At 41.0% G+C, this 15,501-nt stretch overlaps 7 protein-coding genes across 7 annotated transcripts; 3 read left to right on the top strand and 4 right to left on the bottom strand.

The window, feature by feature from the left end:
• Nucleotides 1-194: 194 nt before the first annotated feature.
• Nucleotides 195-940, top strand: SPOG_01413 (60S ribosomal protein L11). Its single transcript, XM_013170101.1, has one exon. It carries the CDS (start codon nucleotides 221-223, stop codon nucleotides 743-745), a length of 525 nt encoding a protein of 174 aa, XP_013025555.1. The 5' UTR covers nucleotides 195-220; the 3' UTR covers nucleotides 746-940.
• Nucleotides 941-1,331: 391 nt separating this feature from the next.
• Nucleotides 1,332-4,886, bottom strand: SPOG_01412 (pyruvate carboxylase; the record flags this gene model as incomplete). The annotated part of the gene is made up of 2 exons (XM_013170100.1): nucleotides 1,332-1,687; nucleotides 1,715-4,886. The coding sequence occupies 2 exons, from the start codon at nucleotides 4,884-4,886 to the stop codon at nucleotides 1,332-1,334; spliced, it is 3,528 nt and encodes a 1,175-aa protein (XP_013025554.1).
• A 695-nt stretch (nucleotides 4,887-5,581) lies between these two features.
• SPOG_01411 (uncharacterized protein) lies at nucleotides 5,582-6,460 on the bottom strand (the record flags this gene model as incomplete). The annotated part of the gene is made up of 1 exon (XM_013170099.1): nucleotides 5,582-6,460. The coding sequence occupies one exon, from the start codon at nucleotides 6,458-6,460 to the stop codon at nucleotides 5,582-5,584; it is 879 nt and encodes a 292-aa protein (XP_013025553.1).
• Nucleotides 6,461-6,988: 528 nt separating this feature from the next.
• SPOG_01410 (uncharacterized protein) lies at nucleotides 6,989-8,066 on the bottom strand (the record flags this gene model as incomplete). Its single annotated transcript, XM_013170098.1, has 2 exons — nucleotides 6,989-7,126; nucleotides 7,149-8,066. The coding sequence occupies 2 exons, from the start codon at nucleotides 8,064-8,066 to the stop codon at nucleotides 6,989-6,991; spliced, it is 1,056 nt and encodes a 351-aa protein (XP_013025552.1).
• An 861-nt stretch (nucleotides 8,067-8,927) lies between these two features.
• On the top strand, nucleotides 8,928-11,554 carry SPOG_01409 (enolase). Its single transcript, XM_013170097.1, has one exon. It carries the CDS (start codon nucleotides 10,153-10,155, stop codon nucleotides 11,470-11,472), a length of 1,320 nt encoding a protein of 439 aa, XP_013025551.1. The 5' UTR covers nucleotides 8,928-10,152; the 3' UTR covers nucleotides 11,473-11,554.
• SPOG_01408 (securin) lies at nucleotides 11,538-12,947 on the bottom strand (the record flags this gene model as incomplete). Its single annotated transcript, XM_013170096.1, has 1 exon — nucleotides 11,538-12,947. A coding segment is annotated over one exon (1,103 nt), but the record flags the coding sequence as incomplete, so codon positions are not given.
• A 146-nt stretch (nucleotides 12,948-13,093) lies between these two features.
• On the top strand, nucleotides 13,094-15,323 carry SPOG_01407 (TIM23 translocase complex subunit Tim44). The gene has a single exon (XM_013170095.1). The coding sequence runs from the start codon at nucleotides 13,720-13,722 to the stop codon at nucleotides 14,989-14,991; it is 1,272 nt and encodes a 423-aa protein (XP_013025549.1). The 5' UTR covers nucleotides 13,094-13,719; the 3' UTR covers nucleotides 14,992-15,323.
• The last annotated feature ends 178 nt before the right edge of the window (nucleotides 15,324-15,501 follow it).

The following is a 15,501-nucleotide window of genomic DNA, read 5'->3' as shown; positions in this document are numbered from 1 at the left end:
ATAATAGAATATCAATAAATGCTTTTTTTTTTTTTTACCAGCTTCCTTTTAGACCGTTTGTTTTCTTACTTTTTTCTACTTAACACCTTTAACGTTTCGCTTTGACTTATCAGAGTACAACGTCACTTAGCTTAACACAACCCTACCCTATGTTATGTGACTGCTTATGGAAGGGGAAACAACAATGCGAGAAGAAAGATAGCTACCAACATCCAACACCATGGCAGAGAAGGCTCAGAACCCCATGAAGGAGCTTCGTATCTCCAAGCTCGTCTTAAACATTTCTTTGGGAGAATCTGGTGATCGTCTTACCCGTGCTGCCAAAGTCTTGGAGCAACTTTCTGGTCAAACTCCCGTTTTCTCCAAGGCTCGTTACACCATCCGTCGTTTCGGTATCCGCCGTAACGAAAAGATTTCCTGTCATGTTACCGTCCGTGGCCCCAAGGCTGAGGAAATTTTGGAGCGTGGTCTCAAGGTCAAGGAGTATGAATTGAAGAGACGCAACTTTTCTGCCACCGGTAACTTCGGCTTCGGTATCCAAGAACACATTGATTTGGGTATTAAGTACGATCCTTCCATTGGTATCTATGGTATGGACTTTTATGTCGTTATGGACCGTCCCGGTATGCGTGTCACTCGCCGTAAGGCTCAACGTAGCCGTATTGGTTTCCCTCACAAGATCACTCCTGGGGACACTATCAATTGGTTCAAGCAAAAGTATGATGCTGTTGTTTTGGAGAAGTAAATAGAAAGATAGCCATCCAATCCTTTGTCATACTGAAAATTTAATTTTGTTGGTTGAACTAGTTTTTGCTAGCATATTTTGTACTTTGTTGTAATCTTAAGTAGCCGTAAGCAGAATAGGGAAAAAACGATTAGAAATGATTGTTAAACGGACATATGTTTGCTATGCTGTTACGATATTTCTATTTCTTTAGTTAATTAGTCCTTTATTTTGTTTTTGTGTTCAATTTTTAATATATGCTTTGCAAATCATTTCTACTCCCTAATGCCCACATATCTTATGCATGAAATATGCCGCGAAGAATACAAAAAAAATTTCATAAAATAACTCTATAAATCTCATCAAATAAGTTCTGTCGTCTGATGAAATTATAGATAACACTCAGCTTTTTATCCGTAAGAAACATAATCCAAAAGGAGCAAGAGATTGAAGTGATCATGCAAAATTAATAACAAAAATCAAAGTTCTTTTCATATCTGTATGCAATATGCACAGTATCTTTTAAATAACGGAAATATATACACATGTCAAACCTGTGATTTTAAAGGACTTTGGTTTACGCAGAAAGAACCGATGATTACTCTGTTTATGGCTTTTCTAAAACCGCACAAAGGTCACCACCATTCACAGAATCACCTTGTTGCATCAACAGCTGTTTTACGACACCACTGTGAGGAGCACTAATAACAATTTCCATCTTCATTGCGCTCAAGACAGCAATAATATCACCCTTCTTCACCTCGGAGCCTTCCTTAACACGAATCTCGACAATGGCACCACTCATAGGAGCAGCAACGTGTCCGGGGTTACTAGGATCAGCGCGAGCACGAGTGACTGTCTCTGTGGCAGCCTTCTTATCTTCAATGATAACGTGACGATTTTCACCATTCAACTCAAAGTAAACCTCGCGTTGTCCAGTACGAGAGTTGAGGGGTCCAAGGGCTATAAATTTGATGATCAATGTCTTACCCTTCTCAATTTCCACATGCATTTCTTCGTTCATCTGTGGCTTAGATAAGAAGAACCGAGTAGGAATATTAGTCAAGTCACCGTAACGGTCAACAAATTGGCGGTAATCCTCATACACACCGGGAAATTGGGTGAAAGACGCAACGTCTGCATCCGTAACATCGCCAAATTTCTCAGACAGAAAGTTACGAATAGCATCAAAGTCAGCAGGAGGCAAGAATTTACCTGGACGATCAGACAAAGGTTGACGACGTCCCTTCAGGACATTTGTACGCAAAGGCTCTGGAAATCCACCGTAGGGTTGACCCATCAAGCCTTGGAAGAAATCAAGAACAGATGCGGGGAAGTCGAGAGAAGCAGCTCTTTCCTCAACATCTTTCGCAGAAAGTTTGTTTTGGACCATAAATTGAGCCAAGTCACCAACGACCTTGGAAGTTGGAGTAACCTTAATGATGTCACCCAAAAGATTGTTGGCTTCAATGTAAGCCTTCTTAGTTTCAAACCATTGGGCTCCCAATCCCAATGAGCTTGCTTGGAATTTGAGGTTAGTAAGTTGACCACCAGGAATTTCATGATTGTATACATCAGAATCAGCACTCTTTAGTTCGGCTTCGAAGGGAGAGTACAATAAGCGTATTTGACTCCAGTAATTGTCAATCTCACGTAATTGATTGTTGTCGAATTCAAGCTGTCTATCAGTACCATCCACTGAGGCTAAAACGGCACCCAGACTAGGTTGGGAGGTAAGCCCAGACATACTATCAGTAGCAACATCGACGACATCAGCACCAGCTTCCAAAGCAGAAGTCATTGAAGCAACGGCAGTACCGGCAGAATCGTGACTGTGAATATGAATTGGTAAGTCAGGATACTTCTCACGAATACCACCAATCAAAATGTTAGCAGCTTTAGGCTTCAAAACACCAGCCATATCCTTAATACCAAGGATATGAATGCCTAAGTTAACCATCTTATCAACAAATCCTATGTAATAATCTAAATTATATTTCTTCTTTTTTAGCATGTCACCAGAGTAACACATAGTAGCTTCAACAACACCACCAGCTTTCTTAGCGGCATCAACACCGAGAGAAAGGTTATTGATGTCATTCAAAGAATCAAAGACACGGAAGATATCAATACCATTCTTCTTGGCTTGCTCACAGAAGAAATAAATAACATTATCAGGCAAGCTAGAATAACATAAGCCGTTTGCACCTCGAAGCAGCATCTGGAAAGGAATGTTCGGTACTAACCTACGAAGTCTACGAAGTCTATCCCAAGGACATTCGTAAAGGAAGCGCATGGAAACATCAAAAGTAGCACCACCCCACATTTCTAAAGAATAAGCATTAGCAAGTGCATGGCTAGTCAAAGGAGCGATATTAACGAGATCAATGGTACGGACACGAGTAGCCAAAAGAGATTGATGAGCATCACGCCAGGTAGTATCCATGATCAAGCCAGGCTTATGATTGCGAACAGCCTTAGCAAAAGCTTCAGGACCTTTCTCCAACAATAAATTACGCCAGCCTTTCTCACATGGTTGGTAAACGTCAATAGGCTCGCCATTAGAGCCAAGTAAGTTGGGCATGATAACATCAGATTTCAAGGCAGGTTCACCATTCTGGCCCTTGATTGAGCTGCCATTAACGGCCAAATCACCCAGATATGTAAGCAGCTTTTGACCACGGTTACGGGAGCGATATAACTTGAAGAGTTCAGGGGTATCGTCAATAAAAGTTGTCCAGCAGTTACCGCGAATAAAAGTTTCGTGGGAGAGAAGGCGTAAAACGAAGTTAATATTAGTCTTCACACCACGAACACGGAATTCAATTAAAGAGCGAATCATTTTACGTCTCGTAAACTCATAAGAAGAATCACGACAAGTACACTTTACCAACATGGAATCATAATGGGGAGTAATGACGGAACCAGCGAAACCATTAGCACCGTCAAGACGAACACCATTACCTCCAGCGGTACGGTATACCTCAATTTTACCAATATCGGGGACAAAACCCTTGTCCGGATCTTCAGTGGTTACACGGCATTGAATGGCAAAGCCACGAGAGCTAATCTGGTCTTGAGTAAGGCCAATTTCAGGAAGGGAGAAACCGGCGGCAATGTGAAGTTGAGCAGAGACAATGTCAACACCAGTAATTTCTTCAGTGATTGTGTGCTCGACTTGAATACGTGGATTGATTTCAATAAAATAATGACGTCCTTCTTGATCAATTAAAAATTCAGCTGTGCCTGCATTGCAATACTTAACTTCTTTAGCAATCTTAATAGCGTCATCGTAAAGAGATTGACGAATTTTAGGATCTAAGTCTTTGGCAGGAGCAATTTCAACAACCTTTTGGTGACGGCGTTGTACGGAGCAATCACGTTCGTGAAGATGAACCACATTGCCATGCTGGTCGGCTAAGAGCTGAACTTCAATGTGTTTAGGGCGGTCTAAGAAGCGTTCAATAAACACAGTACCATCACCAAAGGAAGATAAAGCCTCAGAACGAGCACGTTCAAAAGACTCCTTTAAGGCATCTTGGGAACGAACGACACGCATACCACGGCCACCACCACCCATGGCAGCCTTGATGATGACCGGTAATCCATGTTCTTTGACAAAGGTTTCGGCATCCTCAAAGCGTTCAACCGGACCAGGGGTACCAGGAACGACAGGAACGCCGCAACGAATTGCAATGGCTCGGGCCTTGGTCTTATCACCCAAACTATCTATAATATTGGCTGGAGGACCGACAAAAGCCATACCGGCATCAGTAACTTTTTGAGCAAATTCAGCGTTTTCTGAAAGGAAACCATAACCAGGGTGAATAAGGTTAGCACCCGTGCGCTTTGCAATATCTATAATTTCATCAATGGCTAAGTAAGCACCAACCGGAGTATACTGACCAATTTTACCAATTGGGTATGATTCATCGGCCTTTTGACGGTGCATCGACAGCCGATCCTCATGAGAGTAGATGGCAACTGTGTGCATTGACAATTCATGAGCGGTGCGGAAAACTCGGATCGCAATTTCAGATCGGTTTGCAACCAAAACTTTGTTATATTTCTCACCTAGCAGAGAAGTACGCGCCTGTAGTTTGCTATAAGGATTCGTATTTGTGCTTGGCACTGCGAATAAAGTTCCAGATTGGAAAGCCATATCGTCTATTTCCACCTCTCCTCAATGCCTCTAATTTCTTTCTGCAGAAACGCGTTTATTCAAGGCAAGAAGAAACAATGATGGTTGTTGGTTAAAGGCAGAGTTGCTGGCTCCCTTGAATCTGATGACACCATCCCGCTTAAGATGTGAGTGATGATACACTAAGCGATTATCTACTAAACAAAGCCTATTTACAAATTCCACCAATCATACTGTTAAGAGGCCCTATTTATAACCGCAATAGCCGCTTACGTCCAATACATTATTGAAATGATAAACTTAAAGAAGATAAGTTCAATTTTTCGTACTTTCAGCTTGTTTTATTTGTCCAAAGCCTTACTTACGTTATATCTTACCACTTAATTCCGATCGATCTGGAAAATAAATACCGAGATTAAAAGTTTATTTTCGAAGCCAAAACAGCACGCAATTTTGTGCTATGCACTCACTATCTGTAATCTGATGCAAAAAAACGAAAACAAGTTAAAGGAGCAGGCAGGTAATAGTTAACTGAAGTATCGAACTTAGTCAATATGGTAGGACAGAGAAGTTTTCAAAGCTTATTACATAATTATATAATATTAGATATAAAGATAGACGAGAAATGAATAGTGTAAATTTAAATCCATTAATATCCTTTCGTTCATTTTTCTAGTTTACTTTTTTGGAAATGTAAATTCGTGGTATTCGCATATTCAGCGTCGAAACACTGCCGTTATGATGTGCCATTGATCACAAGTGTATATTTTTGTCTGCGAAAGACTTTGGGCTTTTAATGACTGAGATTGGTAAAGAGGAGAAGGATTGAACTGCGGCCTTTCTTTTGTATTGGACAAATCATAAGAAGCATCTAATTTCAAAAGTCTCACATCAGAAAACGATTCCAGAGTGAACAGAATTTTTTCGGTTGCAAGGAACAAAATACTTATCGACGCATGTGAGAAGCAACCAAAGTCGGTGCTTGAGTCTCCGATGTAAACGGTAGCATTATAAGGAGAAGAACGAACAAGTGTCTGGAACTCACGGGCTTTGTCATCAGCAGTTAAGATTAAAGACTCTGCATGAAATGGTACAATTTTTCCTGTTGTTAGTTGATTTGTCGGATCCATCTCCAAGTCATTTGAATGAATAGTAATAAGCCCCGTATCAATATCTGGGATTCGACGTAAAGTCGCTTCAATCACACGACTCGACCAATTGATAGAGAGTATATGAAATTCATCTGTTCCATCTCGCAAACGTGGCATTAATAATTGCAAAAACTTGTCAAACCCATCTCGTAAAGTGATGGACGAAGCAACCCCTTCTAATTGTTCCGGGGTTAACCCCTCAAAAAATTTATGCTTTTGAATCCTCTGTATACTGGCTGCTTCTGCGAATCCACCTTTACGTAGTAAATCAAGATACGAGGAGAGTGTGGTCAGCTTTGGCAAACCGGATCGCCAAGACAAATACTCATCCCAGTACGCTTTAGCCAAAAAACTCCATAAATCTGGCTTATTAGCTGCTTCTGCTATGCAAGAAATGGTATCATGAGCGGTAATGGTCTCATCGAAATCGACCACAAACAACATCCTTCAAAACCTAGAAAGTGTCCCAATTCACTTTAACAAATGATAAAGAAAAATATTACTCACAAAAAAGGATTAGTTCCTAGATATTAATGCCTTTTTAATGGGTAATTGACTCTCTCGTTAGCAAGTTGGTTCCAATCTGAGCTATGTTTAGTAAGGCCATTATATATCCGGGTGTTTACTATGCAGATCCAACTAGCTGTTGCAAACGCCCATCCCATATATCTCAAGCTCGTAGATATAGAGATATTTGATTCAATCTTATAATAATAGCCATAGCCTCTGGTCTTTATGAACATAATGATAAACGATGATTCACGTTCGTGAAAATCAAAATTTTGCACGAATATTTTATGCGGTACAATCTATAATTTTGATATAACTCATACTTTAATAAGTAAAATTAAATTTTTCCAAAACATTCGCTTCTACAAGCTCATCCTTCAAGTGAAGGATCCTTTCTCGCAGAAGGTGGATCGCGGTCCTTGGGCAACAATTTTCCCAACTTAAACTTCAGCTTTACATCGTTTAGACTTTCCCAGCAAACCACTGGATCAGAAGTTCGGCTTGGGTAGTAGGGAAGATAGCAAACGGAAGCCAAAAAGTGAAGAATACACCTCTGTACTCTTCGGTAAACGCTCCTCTTTCTTTCACTGTGAAAACTAGCTACATAATAGCTAGAAAAAACAGAAGGATTCTGGGTCCAAGCATCAAATAATAACTGGTGCAAATGGGCGTGCTCGTGAGGGAGGAGCGGCAAGGCGATACGAGGTAAAACTTGCTTGAATGATCTCTGACAAGCATTCACAGCATTTCGCGGCTGATGGGAAAGCTCTTGTAGATGAGTTTGGAAAATAGTAGCAGGGGTTTTGCTTATGACATCTTGCTCTTGATTTTTTTGAAACACGATCTGCAGCAATGGGGAAATATAAGGTAGTTGTGAGGAGTCTATTTTAGAGGATAGATCTTTCTCATGAGGAGCAGGAGGACCAGAATTTTGTAGATATTGAATTCGACGTTGTCGAAGCGGACCAGATTGGGAATAAGCCCGTGCTAATATTTCAAAAATGTATCGCTGATCACCTTTATTTGATCTCTCGACCAACTTTATCCATTCCCTTAATTCCTTTGAAATTTCTGCCTGCTGTTTGATGCTGATGATAGGATGTTTCTCTCGATATTTTCGAGCGTAATCTCGAAAATAAGTGGAAAGAATATTCGAGGCCAACGGGTCCCAAAACGATCTTAATAGACAAAGCAACGTCCTATATCTAGGAAAAACTGCGAAACGCCGTAAAGTGGAAGGCAGAGGTGAACGCAAGGCAGACCCATAATCAACAAAATCGTTAAAAACCATTGACAAAGGATGTCTGTCTAGTTTACGAGATTTGGCAAGCGTAATTTTTGTCCTATAATCAAATGTCGGGAAATTTTTACTTTCTTTACGAGCAAAGGAAACTGTAGCCTGTGGTTTACGATTAGGTCTCCTGGCAAATCTGTATCTTTTACGAGCATTGGGATTGTCCCCTTTCCGAGAAATGGAAAGCCAAACCCGTGTTTTTTTATCAAGTCGCCTGCGTTTCAATACAGGACGACGAAAGGCCATACAGAACTATGGATGATGGTTTCAAACGGCCAATAACGAAACACTGCAAAATAAATTTTCTTCTGGATTTTTTAAATTCAATAAATATGCCACTTTTAATGGACTGTGACAACAATAAACCAAACCAAGTAAGATGTAAAGTAACAGAAGCGATTTATGAACAGGCAAAATAAAAAAAAAAGGATTAGCAAAGTTTAATTGTAAAGAAAGATAACAATATCTAAAGCATGAGTGAGATTTCAATTGGATTCGTCCAAAGTGGAACTTTTGTAGTAGAAGGGTGTAGAGAGCGAGCAAACAAAATAGCTTATGTTAATGTTAATTGTGCAGTTTCAAGAGTCTTTCAAATAGATAAAAAAAGATCTTTTCAAGAAATTTTTAGTAAATTGATACACTTTAGAGAGTCTTGAACAATATCATGAGAAATTTCGCGATAATGTTTATTACGGTACCGGAGCGTGTAAAAAGAGGTGTCAAACTGAGTTTTGAATGGATTAAAAGCTATTAAAAGGATATCGGTGGCGCAAAAAATTAGACATGAAAATGAGCTCCTTAAGCTCAGTATGAATTTTGGGATCCGCAAAACAATAAACCCCACGATGAATATAGTATTAGCGACATCACAAATCGTTAAGCATACCTTTGAAATGTATATAAGAATATAATAAGCTTAAAAGGTAGTAATATGATTCCATTCTGTAGGGAAACGTTATTAAACTTTGGAGTACAAGCAGAAAAAATCAAATTATAAAAGTTTGTTTCATTGATAATTTTATTCAAAAGAGTAGGATGGTTTCTTCAATATCAGATTTCATATTTGCGTCTTGGAGAACGTCAGAATGATTTGTATATTTATTACGCTCTCGAGATATCGATCATATTACAAAGTTTAAATTTCTCTGAACCATTCCTTATAAAACAATTAAAGGCAAGAAAGTGATCTAGCAAATTTTTCGTCTCTTACACTCAGGAAAACCCTCCTACCTTGACTTGGCTGCAACACTCATACAACAATTTACTTTCTGTACAAGAGAAGCAAGTTTAGACTTTATAAAAAAGAAGAACAAATTTACAAACTTAAAGATACTTTTTACAAAAAAGAAAACCCGTTAAGAACTTAATTCTTAATTTGTTTGTTTACATCCTTCGGTTTGTTTATGCGACGATTCGCATATAGCGCGATAATTGCGAACTGGAAGGAACATCGGTTTTGAATTGATATAGATAGCCAATAACATTTAATAACGATCTTCTATATATTTCCTTCCGACACATATAGCGAATGCTATTTTTCTCGGTAAAAAGCCATGGAATGTGTGTCTCAATAAACGCGCTGCATTGGTTATTGAAAACACGTTTTAGTTCGCTATCAGGGGTTTTCATAGCGCAGCACCTTGCACCACAAGAGCCGGATTCGTTTTGCCTATGGTTTGCGTGACTTTTTTGTCTCTTTGGTGTCGTTCCGGTAATTGACCAATTAATCCGTGTTATGGAATTATATTTGATCCCCAATAAACGGCCCGTTGCAAACTAACAGCCAATCATACTTTACAATCTCACAACCTCCATAGAAGAGGACGTCAAAGTTTTTTCCACCCAACCGCAGGTACCGTTGACGTCGGAAAAACATTCAGCGCTGATCTTGCGTTTCCCTGGTTTCATGTTCCCCTGCGTTCTTTAAGGGGAAGGGTAAGGTTTGTTCTTGCGAAAAAATGAAAAAACATTGATGTAAGTTTATGGAATTAAGCTGATTTTGAAAAGATTGAAGGATTCTTTGTTTCAGTAGCTATTTCTTTATTAAATGTGATTTTTAGCTTATTTCTGCAGCCGTTATTGAATATGTTAGGTGAGTCGCAACAGATGCTTCCTTGGTTCCAATGTACGATAGTCGGGTGATTGTTACTTAGGAGAAATCAAGCGAAGCGGGCTTAGCGACGTAATTGTTCCACCGGCTTCCGTTGAGGTCAGTCATGGTCATATGGAAAATTCGGACGGTTGACGAACCCAGGGCTATATAAAGGCCCCGGCACCCTACATATTTCTTTAAGGATCTTTTAGTATCTTACATTAGACATCTTTAATCATCATGGGAATTGAAAAGCTTTTCGCTCGCCAAATCTACGACTCTCGTGGTAACCCTACCGTCGAAGTCGATCTCACTACCGAGACTGGCATTCACCGTGCTATTGTCCCCTCCGGTGCCTCCACTGGTGTTTGGGAAGCCCTCGAAATGCGTGACGGTGATAAGTCCAAGTGGGGTGGTAAGGGTGTTTTGAACGCTGTTGCCAACGTCAACAACGTTATTGCTCCCGCCCTTGTCAAGGCCAACCTTGATGTCACTGACCAAAAGGCTGCTGACGATTTCCTCCTCAAGCTCGACGGTACCGAGAACAAGTCCAAGTTGGGTGCTAACGCCATCTTGGGTGTTTCCATGGCTGTCTGCCGTGCTGGTGCCGCTCAAAAGAAGCTTCCCCTCTGGAAGTACATTGCTGAAGTTTTCGGCAACAACGGCCCCTTCACCCTCCCCGTTCCCTCTTTCAACGTCTTGAACGGTGGTGGTCACGCTGGTGGTGAATTGGCTTTCCAAGAATTCATGATTCTCCCCGTTGGTGCTCCCTCCTTCTCCGAGGCCATGCGTTGGGGTTCCGAGACCTACCAAGCCCTCAAGTCCATCGCCAAGAAGCGTTATGGTCCTTCCGCCGGTAACGTCGGTGATGAGGGTGGTATTGCTCCTGACTTGTCTACTCCTCAAGAAGCTCTTGACCTCATTGTCGAAGCCATCAAGAACGCTGGCTACGAAGGTAAGATCAAGATTGCTCTTGATGTCGCCTCCTCCGAATTCTATGTTGACGGCAAGTACGACGTCGACATCAAGGCTAAGAACCCCAAGCCCGAGAACAAGCTCTCTTTCGAGCAACTCACCAGCATGTACTCTGACCTTTCCAAGAAGTACCCCATCATCTCCATTGAGGACCCCTTCGACCAAGATGACTGGGCTGCCTGGACTCACATGAAGGCTGCCACTGACTTCCAAATGGTCGGTGATGACTTGACTGTCACCAACACCAAGCGTCTCGCTACCGCTATTGAGAAGAAGTGTGCTAACGCCCTTCTCTTGAAGGTTAACCAAATCGGTACCGTCTCCGAATCTTTGGCTGCCGTCAAGATGTCCTATGATGCCGGTTGGGGTGTCATGGTTTCTCACCGTTCTGGTGAAACCGCTGATACTTTCATCTCTCACTTGACTGTCGGTATCTCCTCTGGTCAAATCAAGTCTGGTGCTCCTTGCCGCTCTGAGCGTTTGGCCAAGTACAACGAACTCCTCCGTATTGAGGAAGAGCTCGGTGGTGAAAAGGCCCTCTACGCTGGTGAGAAGGCTACCAACTACATTAAGGGAGTTTTCTAAATTGAAAATGTCTAATTTGTATTTTCCATATTTTGTTTTTTAATAGAATGCAATGAATCAATTTTTTGCCTTTCGGAATAAATGTTTTTTTAGTGTATTGAAATAGTTGTTATTAATAGAAACACGGAAGTAAAGTAGTTTACGGCAAATTGAGTAGTTGAATGGTAATGCACAAGAACTAAATAATAATTATTCAAATTATTATTGAGCAAGCTTGTTATTGATAATAAATACGAAAAGATAAAAAGAAAGAAACAATAAACCAGCAAATTCTAGATTATACTTTACAGACTTCGTATAGATAAAAACACAAACAAAAACGAAGAGATGTAGAAAGGAAATGATCCATCAAAGGGAATCAAAAGCCGTTCTCTACAGGAGATCCGCGTCTAAAGATGAACAGTCTATTTTTAAAGAAGAGTTTGCACGAACTGGAGGGCGTCGCCGCGTAGAGGAGAGAGCACCTGACCGAGATCGAGAAAGACGAGAATGCAGGGCTCTAGACTTCAATAATGGACGGGGAAGAGATTTCCGAGGAGTAGATGAAGAAAGAGAAGATGGCTTTCGAATTCGAGAAATGGAGGGTTGCGATTTGGGGATGGAAGAAGCAAGGAGCTTGTTAGGCATGTCATTTCTTGCAGATGTGGAGGAAGTGTTTGGGTTCTTTTCAGAAAGGGGTAGCCCAGTATCAAGATCTAATAATGGAAGCTCAATTTCATCTACTCTTTCGTTGATTTTATCTGTATGTCTATCGGCGACTTTGGGCAGATCTAACTTGCAATTGTTTGTAACTGAGGGTGCTTCTTCAAACACCCGAAAGGTAGGCGCGCGGGGAGAAGAAATCGTACGTGAAGGACTTACAGAACGTTCTTGGGCGAATTTTGTTTGGCCAGATTGAGCGAGTTCTGTGGTCCAACACTTGCCAAGCTGATCAAAGTCGATGGATACATCTTCGAACCCTAGATTACTAAGTGGATCTGTGGAAGCCGTTGGAGGCATGTATTCCAGGTCATCTGCCTCGTCGTTGTCTGGAGAAGGTATATGAGAAAAGTGATGATGGGTGGTATCCTGCCGTATATCTTCATTGAGGAACGTTAAGTTTTCATTCTCAGCGATCGATTTTAAGGAAGGAGGATTAGAGTGTTCATGAACCATGGAATCGTCTCCAGTTGGAGAAGGAGTCTGCAGAGCGCTAGGAGAATCCATAGAAACATCCATTGGAGAAGGTTTTAAGAGAGGAGGAGCAGAAGGAGCAAAAGAAGGTGGTAAAGCTTCACCTCCCTCAGAATAAATTTTGCGAATGTTTGTGCTTTTCCCCCCTAGAACGGTCCTTGGCGCGTTCCTGCCCGCTGGTGTGCCATTCGCAGTGTGTTTTGAGGTCAAAGGAGCATTTTTAGACTCTTCCAATCCACGTTCATGTTTCTGAGCTACCGGAGTCACCGGAACAGCGTTTTCTTTTCCATACGAGAACATGGTTTTGGGTGTGTAATAGAGGCTGGCGCCGTGATACTTTTAGAAAACAGGTGACGCTGTTTGTTTATGTTACTCATGAGAGAAAAAGAATAAATAAAAGGAAATAAAACACGTTAGGAAGACTATTGAATTAAATGGACGTTGGAAATATACTTTGGTTTTTTTAGAAGCAAAAGCGACTCTGTTTGACAAAAGTTTGATGATTGACATGGCCATAGTCAGAGAACTGGGAAGCCATGTTCGATTTGAAGGATTCTTTCTATTAAAAGGATTTTAAAACTCACTCATCTTTTAAACATGATTCTCCTTACAATAGGCAAGCACAATTTCCTTTAGCAGGGTTTGTTGTGAACCGAAAACCGACTTCAGAGTGACAACTTGGCCTCAGCAATCAAGCGTCAAAGAATCACAGAAGCAGCTTAATTTAATAAGCCTTTAGATATTTATAGGGGAAACCTTTAGCTTTCGATAAAGTCTACGTATAGATATTTGCCCCAATGTCAATTGCCAGAGTCGTGAAGACGAACGTTTCCTATTTCTTTTTGTTTCATCTTTTACACTGAAAAAGCTAGGAAAGGAGGAAATTCGACACCACAATTTGCCTCAGGTGGCCATCATGTCCTATTGACTCGCTCCACCGTATGACACACTTCTCCTTCACGTCCACCTTACCCTACCACCCGACAAAAACTAATTTGTCGAAAAAGGCTCTTTTCTGGAGTACCTTTTCGTTTATTCTTTCGTTTAATAAAAAACCCAGAATAAAGATTTTAGATGATTGTCTCACGAAGGATGCTTCGAGGCCGTTATGGTCCAAAGTTGCTGGAACGTTCTTTGCAAACGTCTGCCTGGAACCGAAATGGAGGACCACAGTCTCCTATTAAAGTTTTTATGGATACATTTCGATCAGAATTGAAGAAGAGCCAAGAGTTTCAGGACAGTATGAAGGCACTCCAGGATAGTTCAGGGAATTTGGGCGAAAGCGATGCATTCAAGCGCGCCCGTGACGCTTATGATAAAGCTCGTCAAGGAACATCTGCCGCTTCACAAACCATGGGAAAGGCAGGTTCCGCTCTTGGATCTGGTGCCCATAAAGCTTGGGAAAGTGCTCCTATGCGTTTCTCGCGTAAAGTCATTGCCGGTACCACTAACACAGTAACAAGCGGTGTGGACAAAGCTACTCAGCCTGTTCGTAAGACCGACCTCTACAAAACCGTCAAACAGACCATGTCGGACGGCAGTACCTCATCTCGATATGGGTTTTACGCCGATAAGGAACAACGTAAAAAGCTTCGTGAAGAGTTTGAAAAGAGGACGCATATGTTTGGTCGTTCTGCTAAGATTCAACCCAACGATGACGTTCAAAGTGTAGTTGTGCATACAAATCCTTCATGGAAGAACAAAGTGGACCAAATTACAAGCGAATCGAAATTTATCCGTAAGCTTCAAGAATATAGAAGAATCTACGAGGAATCCGAGCATCCCATTATTTCTTCCATTCGTGATTTGGCTGACAGCATCAGCGGAACCTGGTCGCGCATGTTTTCCGAAACCGAGGCTTCTCAAGTCATGACCCGTTTCAAGGAGATAGATCCTTCTTTTAATCTCGAGCATTTCTTGCAGTATTTGCGTGAGTATGTCGTTCCTGAAGTCACCGAAGCCTATGTGAAGGGTGATAAGGATGTTTTGCGAACCTGGTTCTCTGAAGCTCCATTTTCCGTCTATGAAACCACTACAAAGGAATACGCCAAACACGGGATTGTAAGCGTTGGAAGAATTCTGGATATCCGTGGCGTCGACATCATGTCTCAAAGACTACTTCAACCCAGCAACATCCCCGTCCTTGTCGTTACCTTCCGCACCCAAGAAGTCCACATGTTCAAGAATGCTCTGAGCGGCGAATTGGTTGCCGGACGAGAAGATCGTATCCAGCAATGCACTTACGCTGCCGTGCTTACTCGTATCGAAGAAGATATGGAAAATAAAGAAACCAGAGGCTGGTGTATAGTTGACTTTGCCCGTGCTCGTGCTGTCGACTATTTCTAATTTTGAACGATTTTGCGAAAATGTTTTACTTTACAGATCTACTTTTTTTCGATACTTTTGCATATGTCTTGATCCTTTTATACATAATCTCTTGTTTATTCATTTTTACCCAAAAAACCCGTTCAACGTTTGTTTCGGATAATACGTTTCTCTACTAATCTAAAGCTACAGAGTTATAGGAATGAATGGTCTTGTAACGGTAGCTATTCCAAAATTTTTTGTGGTTTTTTGTTGTACCTCTACCTTAAATTCGCCCATTGGTTTATTTTTTTCGTATTTGTTTAATTCCATATGATGATGAATCTTGGGGAAGCTTTTTTGTCACTTTGCATTCAACCAGTTGAGGAAATAAACGTACAAATAGCTATGAAAGCAATAGTAGCCTATAGTCAAACTGCATCCGAAATGAAAACTCTGTAATGCCGTTTGTTTTATTCATCTCAAAAAAACAGTATAATTACAGAGTCCTTTACTAAAACAAAGCTTGGCATTCTGTGTCAGAAGCCTGTA

Source organism: Schizosaccharomyces cryophilus (genome assembly GCF_000004155.1).
Source record: "Schizosaccharomyces cryophilus OY26 unplaced genomic scaffold supercont4.8, whole genome shotgun sequence".
NCBI classification, from domain to species: domain Eukaryota; kingdom Fungi; phylum Ascomycota; class Schizosaccharomycetes; order Schizosaccharomycetales; family Schizosaccharomycetaceae; genus Schizosaccharomyces; species Schizosaccharomyces cryophilus.
This window is presented reverse-complemented; position numbering and strand designations above follow the sequence as displayed.